We start from the raw sequence: 13,775 nt of genomic DNA on the forward strand, positions 1-13,775 counted from the left end.
GCGATAATTATGGTAGACAAGGCAAGTTTTTCTCTGCGTTCTTATTTGCATATGGTATCACTGCACATGAGCAAGATTAAGGCCAAAATAACTGAACAAAACGGAGTGAGCCTAGTGGTTATAACAGCAACATCGCATAGTGTCTTGCATTTCACAATCACCTCGCTTAAGATGCATTGTTTGTGTGCAATCTGCATTGCACTGAGCCTCTCCAAAACCGTTTCTACATGCCTGCATGCAGTTAATCTTGAACGATCTGTCCCCTGTCACAAGATAGAACAAACAATTAGTCCTATAAAACATAATTCGATACTAGGATTCCGAAGAATTCAATCTTTTGCGACTAATATTCAAAATCGTAGGGTTCGATTTTTAGAAGCCGGAAATAGAGCATAGATTAGACACTTCGAAAATTTACCACGATCAGGGCTGACTAGGATTCCGAAAAATTTAAAATTTTTCTATCAGTGCGCAAACCATGCGGGCTCAGACAATAGCCTGCAAATCAGCCGAACCAAGGTAAACCACATTTAAGCGACAGACTCTCATGAATTCTCCTCCTGTGAGATTCGAACCTGTGACAAAGAAGATAATTATCCCCTCTTTAACGAACTGAGACAACCCATCATTAGCGTGTAGATTAGACTCTTCGAAAATAGAGCGTAGATTAGACTCTTCGAAAATATTTCGATTTTTCAGAAACCGGAAATAGAGCGTAAATTAGACTCTTCGAAAATTTACCACGACCAGGGTTGACTAACCCATCATTAGCGTTTCTTGCAGTGCAGCTGATAAAAGTTGAGGCCGAGACAAATAGAAATAGAACCAAAATCTTTGAGAAATTCATTTTGCACTTTCTAGTTTTTTTCTCTATTGTCCTCTCTACCTTTTCTTTTATAGGCATCTCCGTTATCTTTGGCCTCATTTGATAACACTAATTTAGTAATTTGAATGGTCAAAGATCATTTGTTTAGTTGTTTGATACTTGCAATTAGTGAACGACCCAAATTTTGTGTGGACCATTGGAGGAAAAAAGACTCAACTGATCCATTCATAAAATAAGTACATAATAATCAGCCATTTCAAGAAGTGACAAAGAACAATGCATGAAAGATGAATCTGAAAGCTCATTTCGAAACTTAGCTAATATTACTCATCATCCACTCCACTTGCCTCAAATTGCTATCTAAGGGGGACAAGTTACTGAAAGTTCTTGATCTCTTTTTAAGTGCGGCAGCTTGTGAGCTCATGTTCATTGGATAAGGTGGATTTCCATTTGATGTCAAGCTGCTGTCAAGGAAACGGTCACCGATTCTACCAGAGACACCGACAGGATTTTTGCTTTCGAGGGATGCAGCAATTTCGGAAAGTGAAGGGACTGACGTTACTTGCTGACAGTCATTTGCGACCTTGATGGCTAGTTCAGAGAGTTCTTCTCTAGCAGTTTCAAGCCCTACAGAAGCGACAGTTTGGTCATCAAGAGCTTTACAAGCTTTCTCAAGAATTGATTGCAGGTATCTCCCTTGGGCTTCGATACGTAGCTGGAGACGGCGCTGGACCTAGTTTGAGTGGAACCACAGGTAATTAATATTTATCAGAGATCTTAGTTAAGGTAGCTAATTAACAGCATACATGTACGACGGTGACTGATAAAAGTGGAAACAACACAACTTTACTGACTCGATTGTTCATACATAATGGTTTCTGCGGGTACTCTTTGCTTACTAATTTGTAAATACATTAGAAAATTGCCATATCACAAAGATATTTTGTTGTGATAAAAAAATTCAGTATGCATATATCATTATCAAAGCTCTCTTCAATAATAAATGAGTCATTTTGAGCTGAAGTAGTTGAGTAGAATTTAAATTGGTGTTTCCATAGGGGACTGTGGTCACCTATCAGGTAACAAATGAGAGTATTCAGTATTTCTGCAGCATTTTATCTGACTATCTAGTCGTAGATTCTTCTTATCATCTATTTGTCTGTCTAATTGTAACGTAAACGTGTCAAGCAATTTTGTAAGAAACCTTCTATTATTCAAAACTATATTTGCAGACAAACTTTTTCTAAAACATAAGGCTACTATTTAGTCTAAATATATCAAACTAAACTTTGACGATGAAGACCAACCAAATAATTGTATTCTTTTTGAAATTCTTTATTACTCTGTTATTTATATTTTTCACGGAAGAATGCTTATAGTGGTCAAGGCAACATTGAACATTTTACATATTTCAAATTGATACGCAAGAAGACTAACCTCCAATTGGTCATGCAGCCTTCTTTGAACTTCCATCTGAACTCGCAAAGCCTCGGTGACTTGGAAGCCACTGTTACATAAAAAAAAGGTTGATTAATAGGTTACCTAGATGAATGTTCTTGATAGAGGGTCTAATATGATTAACATACTCATTCAAATCTTGTGCCATCATTCTTGATGATGCTGATGTAGATGAACCAGTGTCCTGGCTCTCTGCAATGCATGATGCTGCAATAAAAAATAGAGATTAGTAGTGAACTTGAGAACTCCCAAGTGTTGGTTATCATACCAAGTATATTGCTTAGAAGTAACAAAGATTCATTAGCTTACTGTTTCATAACTGTGTCGTACACACACACACACATTCTCTTGCATACATTCACAAACGGAAGCATATGTCAGCCGACTAAATAGTACACTCCTTTGAATGATAACTCTAGCCAGCGAGTATACTATAAATAAGGCTTTTCTGTACAGCACTATGATAAAACGTACTTTTGTAAGTACTCCTATTAGGACAGTTCATGTGCATGGAGCTTTTAATTTTTTCCATGCTCATATCAAGCAAAATGGAGCAACCTCAAGATATACAGGGTGATGAATCTATTTAGGTAATGCTGAGATCAGAACTAGTACCATCTTTAGAATTTTCAGTGAACTCCTTGGAAGATTGCTTTCCCAACCGGAATTTCTGCAATAAAGACATTAAATGTGTTACATTTCTTATTGTAGGGGCATCAAGTGCACAGAAGAAATCATAAAACTAAGCAATAAAAGGTTTCAGTCAGGATCAGAACAGAGGATTTTACATCCTCTTTCAGTGATAATTAGGCCTGTTCTTTCTTTATATATTCTTTTTCTAAGATTATCACCATTATGAAAAGGCCTAACCTGAAGATGCGATTTTAGATGATAAAGGGTCAAACCTTTGACCCCCATTGTCCTCAAGATTGTTTTAGGTGTTGCCTCTGCAATTTAATCACAATTGCGGAATGTATTAGATAAGATTACCAAATTCTAACTAACATCCATCATGAGGAAATGCAACAATTTTTTTTTGGCCTTCGCTAATATTACGTATGACGATTTCAGAAGACATACAAGTATGCCGTACAATTAAAAAAGGGCTCCATTTAGCACATTAAACCGATACATCCCAATAGATAAAAACATATGTTAACATCTCTGTCAGACTTAATATATAACCAAAATTTTGCTAACAAATTTTCCAGCACCTCATTCTTATGACATAAAGGCAGGGATTCACTTTAACAGACATCGATGTTTTAGTCAATGGAATATGACATAGAATAGAACAACTATCTACTATGAGACAAAAGAGAAAACATAGAAAAATTATTGTATACATTTAATAAACACACAGAACTTAAACATCATGCTTTTACAACCTAGGCCAACCAAACCACAGATATACATAAATAAACTATAAACTATATACAATAATCAAGTTAGTTTGTACCTGCCAACAAAATAATATAGGAAGCACATAATTGAATCATAACATATTATGAGCAGTCCACATCTCTACAAATCATATAGTTATTAGTTGCAAAACACACATGATTCTTTTAAACTATTCCCATTTATTTACAAAACCTCAACGGCTTACACCACATTAGTACAACCTTGAATGTTAACCAAAGTGCTAAACTTGCTGCAACCTAAGGATCACCAGGAAGCTCTTTCGCTCTACATAATTTCTAACACCGGCCACATAACAAGTATGATATTGTCGAGAACAAGAGAAACCAGATCAAAAAATGAGATTGAGAACCAAAGGTTTCGAACAACAAATACTAAAACTTCTGCATTTCATGTTGCGCCGAACCTTTGGTTCTCAGGCTATCTTTGGAACCTAGTCTATATGTATATTCAAATAGAACATATCAACATTACCCACAGGCCACAACATTATTTAACCATATGAAAATCTAATCAAGAATAACCAAAATCAAAACTTTAATAAAAAAGATTAATCACTTAAACTTAAAATTAAGAAGCTTTTGAACCTAACCCTCAAAAAATAATAACATCAAAATTAGCAAATCAAGAACCAACCTTCAAGAAACTAAACTTAAAACATAACATAACAAAAAGGATAAGAGAGACAGTGAGAGAGCACATCAAGAACCGCCCTTTAAGCTTAAAACATGAAATAAACATAACAAGAGAGAGACCAAACTTAAAACATCATAACAGAGAGAGACTTCAAGAAACTAAACTAAAAACACCAAATAGGAGAGAGAGAGAGAGAGAGAGAGAGAGAGAGAGGGAGAGAGGGAGGGAGAGAGGGAGACAGAGAGAGATAGATAGAGAGAGAGAGAGAGAGAGAGAGAGAGCCAGAGAGAGAGACAGAGAGAGAGAGACATAGGGAGGGAGAGAGAGGGAGAGACAGAGGGAGGGAGGGAGATAGAGAGAGGGAGAGAGAGAGAGAGAGGGATGGAGCTAATTACTATCAGGGCCACCAAGCTGAGTAACAGCATCAACAAATCTTTCATGAAGCTCCCCAGTCCAACGAAGTCTAGGCTTAGGATCAGAAGTAAGAACTAAGCAAGGATCCGAACACAAACCCGACCCATCAACCGAGTTATGAAACTCACCATGCCCATCCAAAGGCAGTGAATGAATGGAGGAGTACATCTTCAATTTTTAAACAAAAAATAATACACAAAAATGTGCTTTTTGCTGTGTACCACTTTTTGGGTTTTGGTTTTCAGACAGCAGAAATACAAAATAGCGTGCTTTTAAGTACTTGTGTACATGTCAATGTACATAATGTTATGTTAAATGATAGTGATACACAAATAATACTCCCTTGTCGACATAATTTATCGGTCAAGTTTTACTTTTGCACGTAGTTTAATAGTCCCTCATCGATATAATTTATCTGTCAAGTTTGACTTTTGCACGTAGTTTAATAGTTTAATGTACGCATAGTTCTATTGATTATTTTAATTTTTTTTAAATAAAAATTTAAGATTTTAATATTTATTCATTTGAAAGATAATCAACCAAACTAGTCGGTCAATGCACCTTAAACTACGTGCAAAAATCAAACTGGGAAGATAAATTGGGACGGAAGGAGTATTAAAATATCTTTGTGCATTTCTGTTATTATTGTGGCAATTATAAATTATTTTTTGGCCGGTGCATACATGATACAACGATAAATTAGTTCTATTTTTATAAATTTGTACAAATTCAACGGTTTTCTACTTTTCTTTTCTAAAATTCATTTTCAAGGATTTGTTTCGTTTTTCAAATTTATTATTCACTTTTGCTCTAAATTTTTTATGTATAATACTAAAATATTCAGGGAAATAAGAAAGTTCATTTTTAGTTCGGGTTGTAAAAAAATTATCTATTCTAATACCGGTTTTGTGTAAGGATGTAATTCGGGCTTATTAGGACGAATTTGGAATAAGCATCGTCCCAATTGTTTAATAATCGATTCGAGTCGGCTCGTTTAGTTAATTGTGTTTGAACTTTTGGCTAAACTCGACTCGTTTAGTCGAGTCGAGCTGAACTGACACATTTAGCTAAACAAGCCGATTCTAACGAGTCGAACTAGCCGACTCATTTAATTTTACAAATTGAACCTAAACCTTTATCTAAATACGGCTAACTTAATTTCACACGAATTCGGTTTGTTTAACTAAAATAACTGAATCAAGTTTAATTAAACGAGTTTGAGCAACCAAATTGCAACCCCAATTTTTCGAGTTCAATTCGGCCTTATTCTCGTGTCAAAAAAAATTCGCCTTATTCTCTGATCTAATTTATAATATTACTCCTGACAATTTTTTTTTATAATATTTTATCAAGACAGCCACGTTTTTAACGTTTTGTGTCACTATGCTATGGCCATTGCATTATTCATAAATTTCTCATTTTGTTTTGTAATTTATTTCTCGATTATTGAAGTCGCTTTCTTGTTAGGGTTGTAATTGGGGTCGAGTGAGCCGAATTTTGATCCGAACGTAATTTGAGTTGAGTTTAATTAATTGAGTCGGGCCGGTTTATTTAACTAATAAAACTTAAATCTCTGCCCGAACTCGACTTGTTTAAATGAGCCGATTTTAACGAGTCTGACACACCGACTCGTTTAATTTTACACTTAATTGAGTTTAAATCTTTACCCGAACTCAGCTCGTTTAATTTCACAAGTCCAGTCGAATCGGTTCCGATAATTAATCAAGTCGAAACCTTTCCCCGAACTCGACGCATTTAATTATACAAACCGAGTCGAGTACATTTAAACGAGTTCGAGCTAGGCGAGCTCGCGAGCAGCCCGACTCGAATTACAACCCTATTCCTCATGCACCTTCTCATTTTATGGTGGACAAACAGAAGATTAAACGCATATAATTCTACGAGATAATTTACAACCCATATGATGAAGATCATATCAATATTTTGCTGCTGACTCGAGGTTTAGTTGTAAATTTCATCTTATTGTTCAAAGTTTCAGCAAATACTTCAACAATGAAATGAAATAACTAAGTCTGTGTTCCCGAATCTAGAGTAGAAAAGAAAAGAATAGAAAATAACCAATTTTTCTTTCTCTCCTAATCTTTTCAAAAATGGGAAGAAGATTTTGGAGATAAAAATAAAGAAAACTTATTTTCAAATCTGTATCTTTCTTTTTCTTTCTTTCATAAAAGTTGTTTGGAAACAAGCTGAAGAAATATATTTTTTACATTTCTTTTCATTTTTCTCCAAAAAAAATTTCCGAAACACAGCGTAAAGTACATGTCATTAGACAAATCCAAATCCACTCTTTGAGTGGATTCATCAAACACCAAACATATTATTGACATATAATTATTCAATATACAAGAGGAACACAAGATTGTGTACAAACCAGACCAGAACATAATTACAAACTAAAAATTTGTTGTCAAGCCTCACAACAAATACAAACTATGTTACATGCTGCAAACAATCTTCAGAACAAGTGAAATGGTGCTAATCAGCCAGCATGTTGAAAGGCTGGCGACCAATCCAGCCTTCATTGTCAATGTAAGAAATGCTGGTAAACTCCTGCAACTGATCTTCATTTAATCGACTTTCCCATTTTATCCGATCTCTACTGTACGATCCTGGCCCGTGACAGAATTTCTCAGCAAACACTAAATTGTTCCTGCATCAACGTTATCGAGGAGAATTAGATTCAGATACCAAACCAACCAAACGTACCCAGTGTATCCCGTCAAGGGTCAGAAGATAGGACGTGCACAAATTTTACTGTTATTACTACTAATAAGAGAGATTAGAGAACTTGTTTCTGCAAAGACCATTAAAAATAAGGGCCTAGTCATCTATGTTACATGACTCTACCAGAAGTGTCGGACATGGATACGTGTCTAAGTATAGGACTTGGCAACATTTAGGTAAATTTACATGTTTTTAGCCCTATAAATAAGAGCTGAGTTTGACTGTCGAGTGTCCGACACGAGTACTTGACGGTAGAATGAAGAGTGCGAGTAACATAGCTAGTCATGAATTGGGATAGTGCTTATTGAATTATCCTTTGACAGACGCATCATATTGATTGAAGTATCGAGATGACTTACACGTTGGATGAAGCGATCCACGGATCCCAACCAGCAGGAACAATGATACCGGAAAATGTAGAGTTGTAAAATATGACTCTAGCATATGGTCTCCAGGGTCTTCCCAAGTAAGTCCATCCAGTGCCAACAACAACACAATCTTTGAAAACAAAGCCACTGGGATCCTTTTCATCACCTCTTGCTTGTGCTGTTATATATCCTGGCCCTTGTAGAGCTGCTCCATTAAACGATATTACACATCCCTGCATACGTAACATAAATCTGTCATTACAGAGTAAATATCACAAGTTTCTTGCATCATTCATGAACCGGAAAGTCTCTAGTTAATAACAGAGTACATAACACATTGTGTACCTCGTAAATAGATTGTCCAGCCCCGAAAATGAAATCAACAGCTCCAACGATAGAACATCGATGAAAGTAGTGACGACCTACAGAATCCCACAGAGTGTCTTGTAATCCAACAAAACCACATCTGTAGAAGCTGTTTTTATCTCCTTCAATCAGCGCTGCCACTGCTGGCTTTCGAGGAACTCTCGGATTCCAGGGATAGTTGTGAGAATTCTGTTACAATTCTTTATCATATAATGACCAACCATGCAAATTATCACATAAAATCTATTAAGCATCACAAAAACACACAATTGATATACCACAAAACTTATGTCTCGAGCAACAAAGTTATCAGCATACACGGTGAAGGTAGCGCTGGTGTCCAGCCGTTCACAGGCATTCCAGACTACACTCGTGTTCCATTTTCCTTTCCCCGTGAGTTCTATAAATTGCTTGTCCCGGGGAACCTTAACTTGTTCTCTTCGCGCCATCAATGAAAATACACCAAATTGAACACACACAAAGTTAGCAGCTGATCAGGTGCAGTTCCCTAATCAGTAACTATTACGGAGAAAGAAAGAAATTTAAATGGCACTTCAGGCTACAAATTTAGCTTCCTCTACAGGATGTCGAGGGTTCAAAAAAATTTAAGTACCTGTAAACTCCTGCTTCAACATAAATACGAACCCAGTTGTCATTATTCGACGGAACAGAATCGATAGCAGTTTGAATACTAGTAAATTTACCACTACCCGAATGACCAACATAAATTGTTCTCCAATGTGTTGCTGCTCTGCCAATTCTCCAAGCTTCACAGTTTATTATCGCGATTGCAATGAACATTAGAAGCCATAGATTGCACAAGAAACATTTACCAAGCAACATCTTTTAGGCCTTGTAGATGTTGCTTGATCAACAACACCTCAAGGCTGCTGTAGTTTGAGATGAAAACTGTTTAATTTGCTTGTTATTTATAGAGGTTAATTAGAAGGCTTATTAAGTGGATTAATCTGAATGCAATCATAGCATTGCAGTAAAGCCCAGCTGTTACAAATTTTAATTTTTCAGTTTTTTTTACATGATTCATTCTCCAATTGATTTGTGTTTATCTTTAGGACATAAATAAAAGATTTTGACTTGTCATTTGAAAAATCTGCATGATTTATTACCAATTTGGAGTAAGTTTGTATAGAAACTGGGGATATAACTAGGAGGAATTTTAGTTATTACCAAATCTGTGATACAAAAAACAGATATTTTCCCTAAAATTATGCAGACATAAAACAAAATATTAAATGAAAAGACCTCTAACAAGATTTAACATGTAATGCCATGTACTTTTTTTCTTTAGGTTATATAAAGATTGACTCCTTGAGAATTTTGATCTTTTAACAAATAATTACAATTAATGATAATTACAATGTCTAACGTATATCAAATACAAGTTGATTGTTGATAGGGATAAATAAATTATGATTGTATAATTAAATACTGCATTAATTGTACAAGTTGTGGGCTGCTAGGCCCAATAAAAAGATATATGAAACTCAGACCAGAAAGGTTAAGCCTGATGGACCAGATCAGGCCTGATGGAATAAAAAAGGCCCAAAAGCCCTAATTATTAATTAATTTCGTAATTAATTAATAAGGGAAAAATCAGCTATTGAGAAGAGTCCCGATAAGGATATAAATCCTTATAGATTAGCCTCAAGGGGACCTAAAAGGATAAGGAATCAGCTTCCTACTTCCTAGGACTCCTAAGTCTATCCTAATTCAGAGGCTTGTCCACCAAGTCTCCTATACCAAGTCCAATTCAAGGACTCCCACATCTATATAAGGGGTCTCACCCCCACCAATCAGAACTACGTTTTTTGGCTTGATTCTCTAATTCACAGAGATACGTAGGCATCTCGTAAAGGCAGATTGAGTCACGAAACACGAGAGCAGCCATTAAAGGCCTTGAGCTCCCGAATCTTAGTATTAAATACAGCAAGTAATACCTTGGTTTTTTATCCATAACATTTGGCGCCGTCTGTGGGAAAAACGGAACAACAACCATGGCGAGAACAAGGAGAACAACCAGCACTCTGGAGGAGGGAACACCATCAGGGACAACCCAGGTGATTTCATCAACCGTGGAGGTTCCTCCCCATTCAACTTATGCATCTACTCAGGGGGAAGCCCAGACAGGGATAACTCATCCTCAGCCACAAGGGACAACTCCCCCGACTATTCAAGGTACGAATCCTCAAGTTCAACAAATACATATACCTGTGAATTCTCGACCCGTCGGGTATGAATATTCAACTATTGTTACTACTAACCCCCCTTATGGGATGCCCCTTCACCCTGAGGTTGGAGGAAGTGGATATGCTGGGCGAAGCGAAGCACGAGGGCGGTCGCCCCCCTATATACGAGGTTTGGATCCTATCCCTGAGGATCGGGAATTTTCTGGTCCATACACTGAGAGAGACTCCGAATCTTCGGATGATGAAGTGGCCCCGAGAAGGAGGCGTCCTGGAAAAGAGCCAATGGCCGATGGAAGGCAACGCCCCCAAAGCACCCCAGGGGCGAATCCCCAAGAAGTGCAGGAAAAGATCAGGGCTCATGAGGCTGAAATCCAAAGGCTGAGGCGTGACTTGGAGGCTCACCAAGCCACCAGAACCCACATACCACCTAGGGGGAGAAATCCTCCTCCTATCATAGACCTGGATGGTCCGGTAAGAAGAAGGGCTGCTGTCCCAAGAACTGATCCAAACAATCTCCTTCCCCTTGGAGATCCTGATGATCCAACTCCACCCTTCACAGAAGAGATAATGAATGCCCATATCTCAAGGAAATTCAAGATGCCCACTATCAAAGCCTATGATGGCACGGGAGACCCCGCTAATCATGTTAGGACATTCTCTAATGCACTGCTGCTGCAACCCGTGAATGATGCTATAAAATGTCGGGCCTTTCCTCAAACCCTGTCGGGTATGGCTCAAAGATGGTACAGTCGCCTACCCCCAAATTCTATTGGATCATTCAGAGAACTAAGTCAGGCTTTTATTAAGCAATTCATCAGTGGAAGAGTCCATGAGAAAAGTTCAGCATCTCTTATGAGTCTTGTGCAGGGAGCTAAGGAATCCTTAAGAGATTACCTGAATCGTTTTACAAAGGAGGCTTTAAAAGTCCCAGATCTTGATGATAAGGTAGCCATGATAGCATTGCAACAAGGAACTAGGGATGAGTTTTTTAAGATGTCTTTGGCCAAACGACCCCCTGAGAGCATGTTGCACCTCCAAGAGAGGGCAGGGAAGTATATCAAGGTTGAAGAAAGTATGAGGAAGACCGTAGTAAGTAATGAGCCCACTGGAGGCAAGAAACGAAAAACTGATTTGGAGTATATCGCTAAGGACAAATATCCTAGAACCGAACAAAACCCTGATTCAACCCCCAAGAAGGGAGGACCTGGGCAAAAGTTCACTGAATACGCTAAGCTGAATGCTCCCAGAAGTCAGATTTTGATGGAGATTGAGAAAGATAGAGATATTCGCTGGCCTAAGCCCTTGAAGGCTGATCCCGCCAAGCTAGATAGGGGCAAGTATTGCAGGTTTCACAAAGATGTTGGCCATGACACCGATGAGTGTAGGCAATTGAAAGATGAAATTGAGTTTTTGATTCGAAAAGGAAGATTGAATAAGTATACTGGAGATGGAGGGGACAGAAATAATAATGGAAGGAAGAACTTTGAAGATCGTAGGAGGGACCAAGATGATCAGGGGCGGAATCCCCAACCTAGAGGACCAGTTATAAACACCATTTATGGAGGGCCGAGACCTCAAGGGCCTGTGATAAACACGATCTTTGGAGGTCCAACTGCTGCTGGATTGTCCAAAAATTCCAGAAAGGCATATACTAGAGAGGTTATGCATATTGTTGGAGAAGCCCCGAAGAGGGACAGGACAGAAGTAACATTGGCTTTTGATGATTCCGACCTAGAGGGTGTGAAGTTTCCCCATGACGACCCGCTGGTCATAACACCAATAATAGGAAATAGCCCGGTTAAGAGGGTCCTTGTGGATAATGGTGCTTCTGTGGATATCTTGCTCCACGACACCTTTCTAAGGATGGGGTATAACGACTCCCAGTTAACACCAACCGACATGCCGATATATGGATTTGCTGGAGTAGAATGTCCTGTGGAAGGGATAATCAAGTTGCCAACCACCATAGGTACGGAGCCAAGGCAAGCAACGCAGATGCTGGATTTCGTAGTGGTAAAGGCTAGTTCAACTTATAATGCTATCATGGGGAGAACAGGGATACATGCCTTCAAGGCAGTCCCCTCTTCCTACCATTCAGTCATGAAGTTTCCCACCCGAAACGGGATTGGAGAAGAGAGAGGAGATCAAAAAATGGCTAGAAGCTGTTATGTGGCCTCCTTGAGGGCAGATGGAGTCGGGGGGCAGGTTCTTCCTATTGAAGATATGGATGTTCGAGAAAATGATGAGAATAGAGGAAGGCCAGCAGAAGAATTGGTTTCGGTTCCTTTAGATCCCAAGAATCCTGAGAGGATGACTTTCATTGGAGCCACATTAGAGGGGCCCCTTAGAGGGAAGTTAGTGAAATTTTTGCAAGAAAATAGTGATGTGTTTGCATGGTCAGCAGCTGATATGCCAGGCATAGACCCGGAGTTAATTACTCACAAGCTAAACGTGGATCCAAGTCGGAAGACAGTGAAACAAAAGAAAAGAAATTTTGCCCCGGAAAGACAAGAGGCTATAAAGCAGGAAGTGGAAAAGCTCTTAGAGGCTGGTTTCATTGAGGAGATTCAATTTCCGGAGTGGTTAGCAAACCCTGTAATGGTGAAGAAGGCTAATGGAAAGTGGAGGATGTGTATAGACTTCACCGATCTGAATGATGCATGCCCCAAAGACTGTTTTCCGCTGCCTAGAATTGATACTTTGATTGATGCCACCGCTGGACATGAGATGCTGAGTTTCATGGATGGGTTTAGCGGATACAACCAGATCAAAATGCATAAGGATGACATTCCAAAGGTATCATTTATCACTGACTTTGGTATTTATTGTTATCTTGTTATGGCGTTTGGTCTCAAGAATGCAGGAGCCACCTATCAAAGGTTGGTGAATAGAATTTTTAAGGATCTTATTGGTAAGACTATGGAAGTCTATGTTGATGACATGTTAGTCAAGAGTCTAGTAAAGACTGATCATATAGTCCATTTAAGGGAAGCTTTTGAGGTCCTGAGGTACCACAAGATGATGTTGAATCCGACGAAGTGTGCTTTCGGAGTAGGATCTGGAAAATTTTTGGGATTGATGGTCTCAAAGAGGGGAATTGAGGCTAACCCCGATAAAATAAAGGCAATCCTGGACATGGAACCCCCAACAACTGTCAAGGATGTTCAGAAACTCACAGGAAGGGTTGCTGCGCTAGGACGATTCATCTCCAAGTCAGGAGACAAGTGCTTGTCATTCTTCAAGTCATTAAAGAACATTAAAGACTTTGTATGGAGTGAGGAAAATCAGAAGGCATTTGAAGAGTTAAAGAAGTATATGGGCCAGGCCCCGTTG

General features: G+C 38.4%; 2 protein-coding genes across 2 annotated transcripts; both read right to left on the minus strand.

Moving 5' to 3' along the window:
• Window positions 1–1,028: 1,028 nt before the first annotated feature.
• LOC141678946 (protein PHR1-LIKE 2-like) lies at window positions 1,029–5,009 on the minus strand. Its single transcript, XM_074485409.1, has 6 exons — window positions 4,738–5,009; window positions 3,155–3,231; window positions 2,900–2,954; window positions 2,413–2,491; window positions 2,264–2,333; window positions 1,029–1,559 (listed from the first exon to the last, which is right to left on the minus strand). Exons 1-6 carry the CDS (start codon window positions 4,922–4,924, stop codon window positions 1,140–1,142), a joined length of 888 nt encoding a protein of 295 aa, XP_074341510.1. The 5' UTR covers window positions 4,925–5,009; the 3' UTR covers window positions 1,029–1,139.
• A 2,083-nt stretch (window positions 5,010–7,092) lies between these two features.
• Window positions 7,093–9,078, minus strand: LOC141680917 (putative pectinesterase 29). Its single transcript, XM_074487004.1, has 5 exons — window positions 8,849–9,078; window positions 8,514–8,673; window positions 8,215–8,424; window positions 7,861–8,102; window positions 7,093–7,427 (listed from the first exon to the last, which is right to left on the minus strand). The coding sequence occupies exons 1-5, from the start codon at window positions 9,076–9,078 to the stop codon at window positions 7,253–7,255; spliced, it is 1,017 nt and encodes a 338-aa protein (XP_074343105.1). The 3' UTR covers window positions 7,093–7,252.
• Between the last annotated feature and the right edge of the window lie 4,697 nt (window positions 9,079–13,775).

The sequence above is a fragment of the Apium graveolens genome, chromosome 8 (genome assembly GCF_009905375.1).
Source record: "Apium graveolens cultivar Ventura chromosome 8, ASM990537v1, whole genome shotgun sequence".
NCBI lineage: Eukaryota > Viridiplantae > Streptophyta > Magnoliopsida > Apiales > Apiaceae > Apium > Apium graveolens.